The 16613-nt window shown below is 34.9% G+C and overlaps 1 protein-coding gene across 8 annotated transcripts in view; it reads left to right on the plus strand.

Moving 5' to 3' along the window:
• Window positions 1-16613, plus strand: part of MALRD1 (MAM and LDL receptor class A domain containing 1) — an 847485-nt gene that overhangs the window by 465566 nt on the left and 365306 nt on the right. For all 8 annotated transcript variants that reach the window (XM_058532519.1, XM_058532517.1, XM_058532520.1 and 5 more), the window contains one exon: window positions 14728-14975. In XM_058532519.1, the coding sequence (XP_058388502.1) occupies window positions 14728-14975 (248 nt within the window). The remainder of the gene's footprint in view (window positions 1-14727; window positions 14976-16613) is intronic.

A 16613-nucleotide genomic window follows, 5' to 3' on the forward strand; every position in this document is an offset into this window, starting at 1 on the left:
GATTAATCACAAGTGTTTGGATAAGAGTTAGGCTGTATGGGCACAGAGTGAGACTCCATACAGAGAGATGACATGCTGCAGGACTGAGGACTAAATAGTGATTCCAGAACCATGAAATTTGAGGACCCATTCAAGTTCCAGCACATCCAGAGTTGAAATGTGACACCAATACTTCAAGCATTCGAATGAGACCACAATAAGACCCTAAATTATGAATAAGGAGCATAAACTAGAATTAAGTTGAAAATTTTATTGCACCTAACCTAACAAATAATAAAACTAAGGCTGAATGGACCAAAAAGATCTGACAGGAATTTAATTGCTAGAAAAAACTATAACACACTTCTAAGGAACATGATAATTTGCTACAATGTATCATCCACAATTCTAGCATACAAGTAAAAAGCAAATTACACATGTCAAGAAACAGGAAACTTTGACACACATTTCAGAGGAAAAAAAAAAACAATCAATAGAAATTGAGCCCAAGATGAGGGAAAACTTAGGTTTAGTAAACAAGGGATTTAAAGCAGGTATTACAAATGTGTTTGAGGAGTTAAAGAAGAATATAGCGATAATGAATAAATATATAGAGAGGATCTCAGCAGAGAAATAAAACTGAAGATGAAGGAGGAGGAGGAGAAAGAACCAAAGGGAATTTCAAGAATTAAAAAGTGCAATATCTGAAATAAAATTTTCTGGTTGGAGTTAAAAGGCGGATTAGAGGCAACAGAAGAAAGATCACTGAACTTGAAGACAGATCTACTAACTGGAAATTAGTTAAGAAGAGAAAAAAATGAAAATAAACTGATCAGAGCCTTAGTGATCCAGAGAACATGAAACATTCTTATGTACGTGTAAAAAAAAAGCAACACAAGGAGAGGGGAAAAAATGAGGCAGAAAAATATCTGAACAAATAACTATCAAAAAATTTCCAATTTTTGGAAAATATCTACTTAAAATGATCAGGATTGTCAGGATAAAGAAAATGAAAAACAGTATACCTCAGAACCTCCTAATTCAACTGATAAAAATAAAAAATAAAGAGAAAATCTTGAAAGGCACCATAAAAATAAAAAACAATTTATACAAAATGGAACAATGATAGCATACTTCTCATCAGAAAAAAAATATAGGCCCAAAGATATTGGAAGAATATATTTAACATGCTAAAATAGGGGGAGGGAGGACCTCCCCCCACAGAGGGGAATCTACGCAGAGTTTTGTATCTAGTGAAAATATCCTTCAAAAATGAAGAAAAAATAGACATTTTTAGATAAATGAAAAATGAGAGATGTAATTTTACATCAGCATGCACTATAAAAAAATGTTAAAGAACATGTTTCAAGCTGCAAGTAAATGACACCAGATTGAAACTTGAATCTTCAGAAGGAATGAAGAGAACTAGAAATGATAATTGTGTGGGTAAATATACAGGACTATATTTTCTCTTTTCTTCTATTAACTTCTTTAAAAGATATATGACTTTTTAAAAGAAAACATGCATACTTTGCAGCTTTTATATCATATGTAGTTATATATGACAAAAATAGCACAAAGAGTAGGTGAGTGGCATTAAACTGTACCAAGGTCCCTAAATTTGGCACAAAGAACAATATTAACTCTAGACTGTGATAGTTAAGTATGCATATACAATCACTAGACCAGCCACTAAAATATAATGTAAAGACATACAGTTAAAAACTTAACAGAGGAATTAAAATGAAGTACTAAAAATAGTCAAAAGAATGCAGAAGAGAAGGTAGAGAATAATAAAAAAGAAATGGGACATATAGAAAAAATAATAAAATGAAAGATCTAAATCTTGCCATTACATTAATTATATCAAATGTAACTAGCCTAACCGCACCAATTAAAATGCGGAGGTTTCTGATTGGATTTTAAAAAGCATGATGCAACAATTTGGTGTATGTTTTTCCAACCTTTTACTTTCAAACTATCTGTGACTTTATATTTAAAATATTTCTCTTGAAAGTCTAGCCCCATGGCCTACTGGTTCAGTTAGGCACGCTCCGCTTCGGTTCCCAGGCACAGACCTACACTGTTCATCGGCGGCCATGCTGTAGTGGCAACCCACATACAAAGTAGGGGAAGATTGGCACAGATAGCCAATCTTAGTTAGCTCAGGGCAAATCTTCCTCAAGCAAAAAGAGGAGGATTGGCAACAGATGTTAGTTCAGGGCAAATCTTCCTCAGCAAAAATATAAATAAATAAACAAACAAATAATAAACCAAAAAATAAAACATTTCTCTTGAAAACAGCAAACATATCCTATACATAGTGTGTAAATTAATATAAAAATAGACTTTTGGAAAAAATATTACAATTGATAGAGGGACATTTCATTATGATAAAGCAGCAAGTTTATCAAGAAAATATAACAATCGAAAATGTGTATGTGTAACAGAGCTTCAAAATGCCTGACAGAATTAAAGTAAAAATAGAAAAATTCACAATTATAGTCAGAGATTTGATTACCTCTCTGTTATTAATTCTTAGAACTAGACAGAATATTCGTTAAGAATATAAGAAATCTGAATTACACTAGGAACCACCCTGAGCTAATTTAGCTGTTTAGAGAAAACCACACCCTAGATCCTCAGTCTACAAATTGTTTTCAAATGTGAGTGGAATGTTCAGCAAAAATGACCACATGCTGGGGCAATGTCTCAATAAATATAAAAAATCTTAATAAATATCAAAGGACTAAATATTACAGTGTATGTTATCTGATCACACCATAAATGTTATATATCAATAGTAATAATATATATTTATAAAATCTACAACTTTTTGACAGTGACAGAAAAATAACTCATGCATCCAAAGAAGAAATCACAAGAGAAATGAAAGTATTTCAAAATGAATGATAATTAAAATTCATGATGAATAAAATATGGTTACAATTATTGCTAAATCAGTAGTTAAAAGGAAATACATAGTATTAAGTATTTATATTACAAATGAAGAAGATTTAAAATCAATTATCTAAACTTCCAACTTAGGAAGATTGAAAAACAAAGAAATTAAACATGAAGCAATTATGCAGAAGAAAAAAATAAAAACGAGTAAATATTAAACAATAGGAGAATATTAAAAAGGCCAAAAATTGTTTCTCTGAAAGATTAATAAATTTAATAAAGCAATAACTAAACTGATCAAAATTAAAGGGAGAAAATATAACTTACTAATGTCAGGGATGAAAGAGCAAATATCACCACAATCTCTACTGACATTAAAATAATACTGAGGAATAACTATTGTGAATAATAACTTTATTCAAAAAAAATTCAACAGCTTGGAAGAAATGAGCAAATACCTTTAAAAACAACTTATAATTGAAACAAATCTTAATAAGCTATATCTATTACAGACATTGAATTCATAATACAACATTTTCCACGAACCCAACTTTAACCTCAGATGGCTTCATTGGTGAAATCTATTAAGCTTTTAAGCATGAAATAATATCAACTTACACAGACTCTTTCAGGATGTAAGGAAAAGGGAGTACTTCCCAATTGTCTTGAGGATGCCAGTATAATGCCAATACCAGTCCAGACCAGCAACTACAAGAAAAGAAATTTAGAGACCAATATCTCCCGTGAACATCGATGCGAAATCTTTAACAATACATATTATCTAGGAATGTGTTTGACTTAATGTTCAAAAATCAAATAATGTAACTTACCACCTTAACAGAACAGAGGAGAAAATCACATGATCTTCTCATTTAGGTGCAGGAAAGGCATGGATAAAATTCACCACTCCTTCATGATAAAACTTGATGTAAACTAGGAATAGAAGGGAGCTTCCTCAAACTGAGACAGGAGAGCTGTGAAGAACATATAGTTAGTATCATACTTAAATGTGAAATATTGAATTCTTTCACCTTAAGACTGGAAACAGGGTAATGTAGTCCAAAAGCACCCCTTTTATTTAACAATTGTCCTGAAAGTCCTAGTTTGTGCAATAAGGTAAGAAAAGACAAGCATATAGAGTTGAAAAGAAAAAGTATAAAGGCATATAAATTAATCAGTTGTCTACATAAAAAATTCTAAGCAATCTATAAGGCAACTATTAGAACTCTTAAGTAAATTTTATAAGGTTGCAGGATACAAGGGCAATAGACAGAAATCAATTGTGCAAATTAGCAAAGAGTTAGAAATTAAAATTAGAAAATAATTTTATTTATAATAGTGTCAAAAAAATAAAGTACTTGGGAATACATTTAATAAAAGATGTGCAAGACCTCTACACTAGAAACTGCAAAATATTGTCAAGAGAATTTAGGAAAGACCTAAATAAATGGAGAGATTTACCATGTTCATAAATTGGAAGACCCAATACCATTAACATGCGATTTCTTCCCAATTTTACTTATAGTTTCAATATGATCCTATCTGAAATCCCAGAAGGTCTCTTTGTAGAAATGGACAGGTATATGCTGAATATACAGACATGCAATGGAAAGGAACATGAGAGAACTTTCTAGGGTGATGTAAATGTTCTATATTTGTGGTATGTGTGCATGCGTTTGTCAAAACATCAGATTGTGACACATGCACTTTATTTAAATTTTACCTTAAAAAACTATGAACAAATATCAAGTTCTAATTAGTTGGCTTGCTTTTAATAGTGATGTAGGTTGGCACTTCTGATTAGAATGCCTTCTGCATATTCTAGATTTGAGCAGTTAAATACAAAGATTGATTAAAATTGGTACTGAGCTATTTCTGTTGTAGATTAGAGTGACAAATAGGAAAATGTGATGTTGGATTAAAATTGGTGGTATCCATATAAATTCATGGTGGATGGATGGATGGGTGGATGGATAGATGAATATGTGGGTAGGTAGCTAGTTGAATGGATGTATGGATGTATGGATGTATGGATGGATGGATGGGTGGTTGGATGGATAGGTAGACAGACAGATAGATAGACAAACAGACATAGAAATATATATGGACACATGTGTACCCATACATATATATATATATATATATATTTCATAGCTATGTCCACTGAGAAGGCCTAGAAGCAATGACATGTTACTAAAAATGATCTTGGTATTTAAAATATCATTCTCCACTAGAAAAAACCAGGGATCTTTAGAGCAAAGGCCGATATCAAGTCTGGAGAAGAGACAAAATACAAGTTGAGTTTGGAATATTTTGTTGTGCAAGAAAAAAGGATGTGATCAACGAATGGTAGGCACATTTGAAAAGTTCATAGAAGACAGTTTATAGGGGCTCCTATTAGCCTAATCTGGAATAATTTGATAATCAGAATAAATAATCAGAATAGATTATAACACTTTGGATGAAATACAAATCTAGGAGGCCGTAGTAATATAAATGCATAAACAAGTAAACAAATAGGGCAAAGGCAAAACTCTTTTTCATGGTAGAACATCAACTTATATGGAATGAAGATGTTAGAAAATCATCAGTGGACCACATGAATCAGCAATCCCACTTCTGGGTGTGTATGCAAAAGAATTGGAATCAGGATCTTGAAGAGATAGCTGCACTCCCGTGTACATTGCAGCATTATTCACAATAGCCAAGATATGGAAACAATCTAAATGTACATTGATGGATGAATGGATAAAGAAGAGGTGGTATATACATGCAATGGAATATTATTCAGCCATAAAAAAGGAAAACCTGCCATATATGACAACATGGATGAACCTGGAATATGCTAAATGAAATAAACCAGTTACAGAAGGACAGATACCATATGATTCCACTTATATGAGGTATCTAAAATAGTCAGACTCATAGAAGCAGAGAGTACAGTGGTGTTTGCCAGGAGCTAGGGAGAGGGGGAAATAAGAAGTTGCCGTTCAATGGGTATAAAGTTTCAGTTATGCAAGATGAAAAAGTTCTAGAGATTTGCTGTACAACAGGTGCCTATAGTTAACGATACTGCATTGTAGACTTAAAATTTGTTGAGGGTTGATCTCATGTTAAGTGTCCTTACCATGAAGGAAGAAAGGAAAGAAAGAAAAATCATCAGTGGGAACTACAACTAGTTGCTGAATGTTTGATGAGGGCAGCATGTTTTCATAGTCACATATATTTGCATAAAAATTAATAATTATTTAAGAAAAAATAATTACCTTATGGTGGAGAGATGTGACTGACTCTACCTTAGCCAGTTGTTAAAAGTAAACATCAAGGATTTTAGGAGAAATCAATATCATGCCTCCTGATACGGTGGACTGAGAAGGATCCATGATTATTCTGTAATATTTCTGCTAAAATGCATGACCTGAATCTAATCCTAAGGATTCCTCAAACCCAAATTCAAGTACTTTCTGAGATAACTGGCTTGTCCTCATGTAATATAGTGAGACTAAGGAGGAAAAGAAAGGATGACAAACTCTTGCATATAAGAGACTAAAGATTCATGACAACTAAATGCAATGTGTGATAATGGATTGGATCCTACACCAGGGGGAAACATAGCTATCAAGGATGTAAGTAGAAGAATTGACAAATATAAATATGGACTGTGGATTGGATACTGGTATTATATTATTGTCAAATTTTCTGGTTTTGTGCTTTTGCTGTAGTTAAACATCCTTGTTTATAGGAAAGAAACATGAAAGTGTTTGTGCATAAAATGGCACAAAATCTCCAATATAATTTCAAATGCTTCTGAAAAATGCATATGTAGATATGCATATTCATATACAGATAGAGCAATGGGGAAAAGACAAACATTTGTGAATTTGTTTAAAGAGAAGATGGGAGATATACTATTCTTGCAACTTTTCTGTAAGCTTGAAATTATTTCAAAAAATAATGTAATATTAAGAAAATCTGGAGAAAAAGGTACTAATTTGGAAAAAAGAAAAACAATTGAAATGATAAATGCAAGAGTATGTTATTTTTAAAAGTAGACAAAATAGACAAAACTCCACCAATTTTTGGTTTTAAAAAGGGAGGAAAAACACAATTACATAAATGTTGGCTTGCTAAAGGGGAAATAATAAGCATATGGAGACTGTGATTATTTGAAAATGTCAAAGAAACTGTTAATTTTCTAGGAGAAAAATTACCAAAATTAACTAACGAAGGAGAAAACCTGAATAGACCATTAACTATCAAATAAGGATATCAACAAATGTCCTCCAATTTTGTCTCCTGGGATAGATACTGCTGAATTCTATCAAATTTTAGTGAACTGATAATGCCCAAAGAAACTATTCAATCATCTGAAATGATAGAATTTATTTTATGAAGCTAATATGTCACTGATAATGAAGCCTCCAAAAATTAGAAAAAGTAAGAAAACCATAGTTCTAATTCCCTCTGAATATAAATGTGCAGAAACTTAAAATGCTAGCAAATTAAATTCAGTAATATAATAATTATACACTGTGAGATGAGGATCTTACAACATTTTAATAATGTTTTAAAGTAACAAACTGTTAATGTAACCAAGGAAATCACTGAAAATAAATCATAACAAACTGATAGGTACTGAAAATATTTGGTTAAATTTAACAACCATTTCTTATATATGGAATGATATTACTTTAACATGTTAAAGATGATCTATCAAATTAAAGAAGGAAACAATGGAAGTATTTTCATTAAAATCAAGATCATGTCAAGAATATCTACTGCTAATATTATTATTTAATACTCTTTTTGTGGTTCTGGTCAATATGTAAGACATAAAATGAAATAAAATAACGAAATATTTTCTAATGATATGCTTTTATACCTCAAAAGCCCAAGAAATTTACCTTAAAATGCAGTAGATATTCCAGTGCTGGGTTGGTCCAGTACCCCCCAAAACTCATGTCCACCTAGAACCTGTGAATGTGACCTTAGCTGGAAATAGAGTCATTGCAGATATAATGAGTTAAAATGACGTCACACTGGATTAAGGTGGGCCCTAACCCAATGACCGGCATCCTTTTAAGAAGAAGGAGACATGGACACAGACACCCAGAGGGAAGATGATTTGAGGACACACAAGGAGAATGCCATATGATTGGAGGGATGTGTCTACAAGCCAAGGAACGCTCAGATTGCCAGTAAACAACAGAAGCTACAAAGATGGAAGGAAGGATTCTCCCCTGGAGCCCTCACGGAGAGCAGGGCCCTGCTGACACCTTGATTTCAGGCTTCTAGCCTTAGCAACTGTGAGTGAATAAGTTTCTGTTGTTTAAAGCTACCCTTTGTCATGCTGTGTTACAGCAGCCATAAGAAACTAATAAAATCTCCAAGCCACACAGCTAAGATAGTGCCCCTCTCAGAACTGGAAACTAACTTCTCTAATTATGCTTTTTGCTTGTTTGTTTTAATATCAGGGTTGGTAAAACTTGTCCTGTGCATCACTAGAGTAGTAATCTACAAGATATTCAGAGTTCTACTAAATAAGTAAGTAAATAAATAAGTTCCTTAGTCAAATAAGTTGGAAATATACTTTGTTGTATAAAGAAATAGTTTCTATATTGTGGAAATTCTGATCCTTTAATATGTTAGTATATTTTTAAATCTCCCAAAGAGGGGTATGATTTATAGGATTCATCATATTTATTTGACTCAGAACCTTCTTCCTTTGGATGATAAATTGACATCCATAGGACATTCATATTTAGATGAACAGTTAAAGAAGTGAGGAAGTGCACCATGCTATCTCAAGAAGAATCAAGCCAAACTGGATGACTGCCATCTTCGTGTAGCTGCCTGCCCGCAGAGGAAGAGCTCTTCCTTATAGACACCTACATCTTCTTATCCTGTAGTAGTTGTCGATTTATTCTATTGCAGCCCCACCCCCGACCACTGCACACCACGTTATCAAGGGGAGTAGTGGTACAGGGGCCCTGTCACTTCATTCTTCAACTCGTAGCTCTGCTACTTATAGTGTAACACTAAGCCAAGTACTTTAACTCTGAACTCCAGCTTTCTCATCAACCAAAATAAGCATAACTATCATATAGAGATGTTGTGGGAATTAAATGAAATAACGTAATCAGGAGAATGCTCAGGCTCTGACACATGTTATCTTCAATGCGCTGTAGCCCCCTTTCCAGTCACTTTTCCATTTTCCTAAATGTGCTTTATTGTTAGAATATGCTCAATATATTTACATTGAATGAATAAATGAAAAGAATAGTGAGATCTTAATTTTAGGAATTTGATTATAGGATCTTAAATGGAATTAGGGTGTGTTCTTTCAAAATTAAGTCCTTTTAAAATGAAACAGATATTGTATACTTATAAAGATATTGATTGATGGAAAAATTGTAGCATTTAGAAAGGTAGCAACTGGCTTGATTGATGATACAGCTGTAGACAAAGCTGTTCGTTTTCTTCCTGATGGCACACCTGTCTGGCACCAGCATTAATTGCTCCATGAAATGCCAGGAATTCGCATCTGCACAGAAGGCTGTTTGCTGCTTTTCTCACCTGGCACCTATGGGAAATAGCGGAATATGAAATTATAAGTTGTTCCCTCTCACCACAGTGATACGAAATTCAAACAACTTATGCCTGCCTGTTGTGTTTTCCCCACTGATATTTTAGAATTAAACTTTCCAAGGAAATATATCTTCAAAACTATAGTAAATATCAAAAGCAAAAGATAATTTACATTATAGAGTCATGTAGCAGTATTTGTATGATTTTTTTAAGCAAATCAAATCTGTTTTTTAACTGCACACATCATTCCCTTATACAAATGGCCTGTCTAGATTCTGGTCTGTATGGTAATCTGGTCCTCGTGGGCTACTAAATTTTCCAACACAAGGGCAACTGAATTAGTTACTTCATTTTATAGTTCTTAACCAAGACAACAGTTCAGATTCTAAACAAGATGCTGAGTTTGGGTTCCTTATTATTTTAGTGAGATTTACTTCCCAGCCCTCTCTCTGAAAGGATGCTTAAGAGAACTTTAGTATTCTGAACTAAAAGAGGTTATAAGTATTACAGTCTGTTCTAGGAAAAAGTAAATTACCAAAATAAGTTTCAAATGTTATTTCAAAACTGAATTAGCAAGTGGGTAGAAAATGTCATCCTGTTTATATGGTGACAGAAATTATGACAGAAAAATTTTCTCTATCATTGAAAATATTAGAAGTCAGCATTAGCCTGACAGTTAAATTAAACTATTTTAAAGAGCATATTAGTCCTGAGGGTTTCTTAAATTTACCATTTTTTAGTTCTTTCAAAAACTACATATGATTATTTTAAGGCATTCTTCATTGTTGGGCAAGTTCCGTGCAAGGAGTTAGATAAAGTTAACTTTCATCTTAGTAGTCTTCACTCCAAAAATGGTATAGAAATAATGAACAAAGAGCATAGAATTTGTTTTGTTATTTAGACAATTCTATATGACCTGCGCTAACTATAAGAATGTCTCCACAAAGTAAAAACAAAGTTTTGATGCCTAGCACAATTTGGAAAGTCTTCAAGAGTCCTATATAATAGGAACAGATTCTTTGTCCAGAAATTGCTGTGGTTCTGCCAGGACGTTTACCTGCCTTCCTTTGGCACTGAAGAGCAGGTACCTGAGAGTTTTGGTGGCAGAATCATTTCTACTCTCATTTAGATATAATTGCCTAAAAATATTTGAGCAATTATTCAAATGAGCTTTCTTTAAGAGAGAAATCTTTAAATACATACTGACATGTTGCAACTTTGGTTCTTCTCAAGAATTTTTAGATTTTGGACACCATCTCACATATAATTTTGATTTTACAGATTTTCATTTTCAGTTGTAGTATTCAAATGGAACTTAATAAAGAATTATTGTAGGGGCCGGCCTGGTGGCGCAAGTGGTTAAGTGCGCACGCTGCACTGCGGCGGCCTGGGGTTCACCAGTTTGGATCCCGGGCGCGCACTGACGCACCGCTTGGCAAGCCATGCAGTAGCGGCGTCCCATATAAAGTGGAGGAAGATGGGCATGGATGTTAGCCCAGGGCCAGTCTTCCTCAGCAAAAAAAGAGGAGGATTGGCAGATGTTAGCACGGGGCTGATCTTCCTCACACACACACAAAAAAGAATTATTGTTATCAAAGAATTCTAAATAGAATATTTTATAACTTATGGTTAAATTAATCATTCATTAGTTTTATGCTGAATTATGCATATTTACTTAAAAAATAAAGAATATGAAAAGTATCCTAAACATATAATTTTATAAGGTATGAGCACTTAATAACACATGCTCAGGTTTTATAACATCTTCACTAACATTGTTAATTTTATAACTTACTAGCGGAATTATAAAAAGATTCCTACTATCCGATTCTGTGTGTGAGGACCTTGGAAGTCACCAACCACTTGTTGTCCTAATAACAAGAAAAAAGCTGAAAAGTCAACAACTCTTTTTGGATCTGTAAGAGAGAGGAGGACACAGAGAAAACAGCTGCCCTCAAGATTGGAGAGACAGACAGGTGAACACAGGTTGTCATAGCTTACCGGAGCAGAGACTCACGAGCAGAAACCACTGCAGGAACCAGCGCTGGGTTAGGAAAACCTGAACTGTAATTGTAATGGATGAATTGCTGGAGGCTCAGTGTGGCCATGTCCGAGAGTTAAAGAGTCCAGTGAGATCCAGTCATAGAAAGACCCCCAGAGTATTGTGAGATTTACCTCCAGGAGTTCAAACAGGTTCCCCAGTAAACATTGGAGAAAAGTCCCCTCATTCTTCCAGCAGGAAGAGGGGAAAAGGAACCATTTTGAAATATACCAGAGCACTCTGTTCTACTTAACAAGGCCTGCCCTTAGGAGAAACTAGTTAACTGAAGCCCAAACTGGAAGGGTATTATCAGAACCTAACTGACCTGGTGGATGGGAAATACCCAATGCTAGCTCCCTCTAGCCATCCTGTTCCACTAAAGAGGGGAGATAGAAACTGAGATACACTTGTGAAGTTCATAGTCCAGAAGCATAGGCTCACAAAAAGACTGCGACCTAACCGTAGAACTGTAGAATACTTCCCCTCACCCTACATTATTAACGGCCTATTTACAGCAGTTTCTTTTACCCAGTACATAATGTCTGCTATCAAGAAAAAATTACAAGGCCTACTGAAAGGCAAAAAACATAATTTGAAGAGACGGAGCAAGCATCAGAACCAGACACGCTAGGCATGTCGGAATTATCAGATGAGGAATTTAGAACAACTATAATTAATATGCTAAGCCCTCTAATGGATAAAGTAGGCAGCATGCAAAAACAGATGGGCAGTGTAGGTAGAGAGGTGCAAATACTAAGAAAGAACCAAAAAGAAATGCTAGAGATCAAAAACACTGTAACAGAAATGAAGAATGCCTTTGATGGGGTTGTTTGTAGCCTGGACACAGCTGAGGAAAGACATGTGTCCTGGAGGATAGACCAATAGAAACCTCCAAAACTGAAAGGCAAAGAGAACAAAGACTGAGAGAAACAGAACAGAATGTCTCAGGTCTTTAGGACAACTACTAAAGGTGTGACATATGGGTAATGGGAATACCTAAAGTAAAGAAAAATCCTGAAAGAAGGCAGAGGAAAAAAACACCTTACCTATAGAGGAACAAAGGTAAGAATTACATCTGACTTGTCCTCAGAAACCATGCAGGCAAGAAGAGAATGGAATGAAACGTTCAAAGTGTTGAGGGAGGGGGAGTTGGGGCCAGCCTGGTGGTGTAGTGACTAAGTTCCTCTGCTCTGCTTCCGCCACCTGGGGTTTGTAGGTTTGGACTCTGACGTGGACTGACGTACTGCTTGTCAAGCCATGCTGTGGCAACGTCCCATATAAAGTAGAGGAAGATGGGCATGGATGTTAGCCCAGGGCCAATCTTCCTCAGCAAAAAGAGGAGGATTGGCATCGGATGTTAGCTCAGGGCTAATCTTCCTCACAAAAAAAGAAAATAAGTGTAGAGGGAAAAACCCACTAACCCAGAATTCTGTATCCTGCAAAATTATCCTTCAAAAGTGAAGAAGAAATAAAGACTTTCTCAGACAAACAAAAATTGAGGGAATTTTTTGTAAGTAGTCCTACCTTGCAAGAAATGTTAAAAGAAGTTTTGTAGAGAGAGGGAAAATAATATAGGTCAGAAACTCAGATCTGCATAAAGGAAGGAGAACTTGAAGAAGGAATAAGCAAAGGTAAAATGAAAACTTTTATTTTTCTTATTCTTAATTGTCTAATCGATAACATTTTGTTCAAAATAAAAACACCAACAATGTATTCAATCATGTATGCTTCTTTATGCTCATATGTAAATGAAATGAATGGCAGCAATGATACAAGGAATGGGAGGGAAGAATTAGTATCATTTTGTTATTATAAGGTACTCACAACACCCAGGAAGGGCTATAGTCTTACTTGAATGTGAGCTTGGAGTATTCGTAAATGTAAAATGTAAACTCTAGGGCAACCACTAAAAAAAGTAAAGACAAGAAGTGTAAGAAGTGTGACTGCAGCTAAGAAAGGAGAGAAACTGGAATCATATAAAATGCTCAATGAAAATCACAAAAGGCAGAAAAACAGCAGAAGACAAGAATAGGAACAAAGAACAAGGGCAAGAGGGAGGAAACAGTAACACACATGGTCGATATTAATCCAGCTATCTCCGTAATCCCTTTAAACATCAGTGGTCTAAATGCACCACTTAAAAGACAGGTGTTGGAGTGGATCAAAAAACAAGACCCAACTGTATGTTGTCTGCAAGAAACCCATTTTAAATATAAAGACATTTATAGATTAAAGGCAAATCAATGGAGAAATAGGTACCATGCTTAACCTAAACAAAAGAAGGCAGGAGTAGCTATATTAATTTCAGATGGAGCAGACTTCAAAGGAAGGAACGTTATCAGGAATAAATAAGGGCATTGCATAACGATAAAGGGGTCAATTCTTCAAGAAGGCATGACAAGCCCTAATGCGTATGTGCCTAACAGCAGAATGTCAAACTACATGAGACAAAAACTAATAGAATTGCAAGGAGAATAGATGAATCCACTCTCATAGCTTGAGTTTTCCACACGCCTCTATCAGAAATGGATAGATCCAGTGGGCAGAAAATCAGTAAGGATATAAGTGAACTCAATAATTCTTACTATCCTGGAAATGGAAAAAAGAAACTTAAGCAATGTTAGTGATAAAATATTTTAAAAACACCTGGGAGATGGTTGGTATTTAATTCAACTTAACATATTTAATTTCTACAACATATTATAATAAAAATTAATTCAAATTATTATACTTTTTACCTTACTTTTGTTACACAATTTCCTTATCTCTAAAGTGAGGATGTGTTTAAAAAATAATTACAATGACTAATAATTTTTGCTTTAGGCAGCATTTCCCAAGCCAAATTGTTTTGCAGAATAATAAACTTTCTAAATTCCCTACCAAGACCTGAGAAGCTAAGATGAGAAGAGAGAAGAAATAAATTATGTTCATCAAATATATGTTTGGAGGAGGAAATGTGTGTAATGCTAAAATATTTTCTCATTGATTTTTGAGACTGGGACCAGTTTATTTGTGGAGAAATAAACTTACATAAGCCATGGAAATAGCTGTGTGTAACAAACGAAAACATTTTATTTTAATGTTGCTGTCAGGGTAATACTGTAAAGTTTTGAATACTGCATGATATGGCAAGATCACTGTAATTTTGGATTGCATGCCTTAAAGTTAGCTAATTTCCTTTTTCTCTCTACCATAAATTGGGAAATGTTTTCCAGGTACCTCCAGTGGGCGCTGTGATTTTGAATTTGATCTTTGTTCCTGGGAGCAGGAGCAGGATGACGACTTTGACTGGAATCTGAAACCTAGCAGCATCCCCACCACAGGCACAGAGCCAGCTGCTGATCACACCTTGCGAAATTCATCTGGTCATTACATCTTTATAAAGAGCTTGTTCCCTCAGCAGCCCATGAGAACAGCCAGAATTTCAAGCCCAGTTATAAGTAGAAGAAGCAAAAACTGCAAGGTATGAAAAAAACAGATATATTACAAGCAACTTCTGATAGACAGAGTCAAATACAGAAAATGGGATGGCCAGGACCAGACCAAAGATGAGTTTGAATTTATTCAACTTGGGACATGTCGGGGAGGGAAAAGCTGAAGTAAGGATAAAAGGGAATGATTGTTAGAACTCTTGGAAGAATTTATCCTATGGGTAAATTCTATAGATATTGGAATTTTGGAAACCATTAGAAAATTTCATGGTTATTATCCATACCATGGATAATACAAAAGAAGTAAAATACCAGTTGCTTCCACTCAAGAAGTTTGGAATTATTGGAATTATAGGAATTTCACCATCAGAAAAAAAAAAATTAAACAACAAGTGGTATATAGTTAAATATTTCCAAGAATTAATGTTAGAGGTAATTGGAGCCACAATAAAACGTTGAAGAAGTCCTTCATGGAAAAAGAAGGACTGAACTTGGCCCTAAAAATAGGCAGGAAGAGAAGATGGTTTGATTTTTATTCTGTGGAAATTTGAAGAAAATGTTTGTAGAGTATTAAAAGTGTAGATAAGGCTGTATGGATCTTTGGGACAAACACCCTCATATGATGACTATGTATTGGTGGGGTCTCCCACTTTCTTTTATTTATTGTTTGCTTGATTATTTTTATTCCACAAAGGATTTGAGTCAGCTAGGCTGGGAACTAAATTCAGCTTTACATATAACATAAATGAAGCAGTCAAAGATGACTTCACAAGAATCTTGCTTATGAGAGGTTGATACATAAATAAATGTGCTATTTATTTATATTTACACTGAGAAATGCAATCTCCATAAGATCTGAATACATGTATTCTGACTGGTGTGTTCCCCAAAGTTTGAGCACTGAAGAGAAAGTAAATTACGTCCAGAAAGATGCTAGCTGATCAAAGAATCAGACTGGGAGATAAAAACATAATTTATATCTTTATTATCTTCAAATTATAATATTCTGGGCCGGCCCCGTGGCTTAGCGGTTAAGTGCGCGCTCCGCTACTGGCGGCCCGGGTTTGGATGCCGGGCGCGCACCGACGCACCGCTTCTCCGGCCGTGCTGAGGCCGCGTCCCACATGCAGCAACTGGAAGGATGTGCAACTATGACATACAGCTATCTACTGGGGCTTTGGGGCAAAAAAAAAAAAAAAAAAAAAGGAGGAGGATTGGCAATGGATGTTAGCTCAGAGCCGGTCTTCCTCAGCAAAAAGAGGAGGGTTAGCATGGATGTTAGCTCAGGGCTGATCTTCCTCACCAAAAAAAAATAAAATAAAATAAAAATTATAATATTCTTGTGTACCTGTCTCCACAAGAGAGAGCCCTAACCCCCGAAAGGAGACATGTCAAATCTTTGCTCAAAGGCTGCCCAATTGTACCTGTACCTACACAGATGCTTGTTTTTCTGTTTCATACTGACCAGCTGTCACATCCTAGCACAGTCACAGTCTTAAGACATGTTAAACTCTCAGTTTGTCTTAGGAGTTTTTCTGTCTCATGTTAAGTTGATTTCATAGTTTAACTCTCAGTGAGTGATCTCATCTCTCTTATCTCCTCAGGCACATTTGATAGGATTTTCTGCAAGAAAGTGACATGATCAGATCAGAGTTTTAAGCCATAAGTCA

This window comes from Diceros bicornis, chromosome 36 (assembly GCF_020826845.1).
Source record: "Diceros bicornis minor isolate mBicDic1 chromosome 36, mDicBic1.mat.cur, whole genome shotgun sequence".
Classification (NCBI taxonomy): Eukaryota; Metazoa; Chordata; class Mammalia; order Perissodactyla; family Rhinocerotidae; genus Diceros; species Diceros bicornis.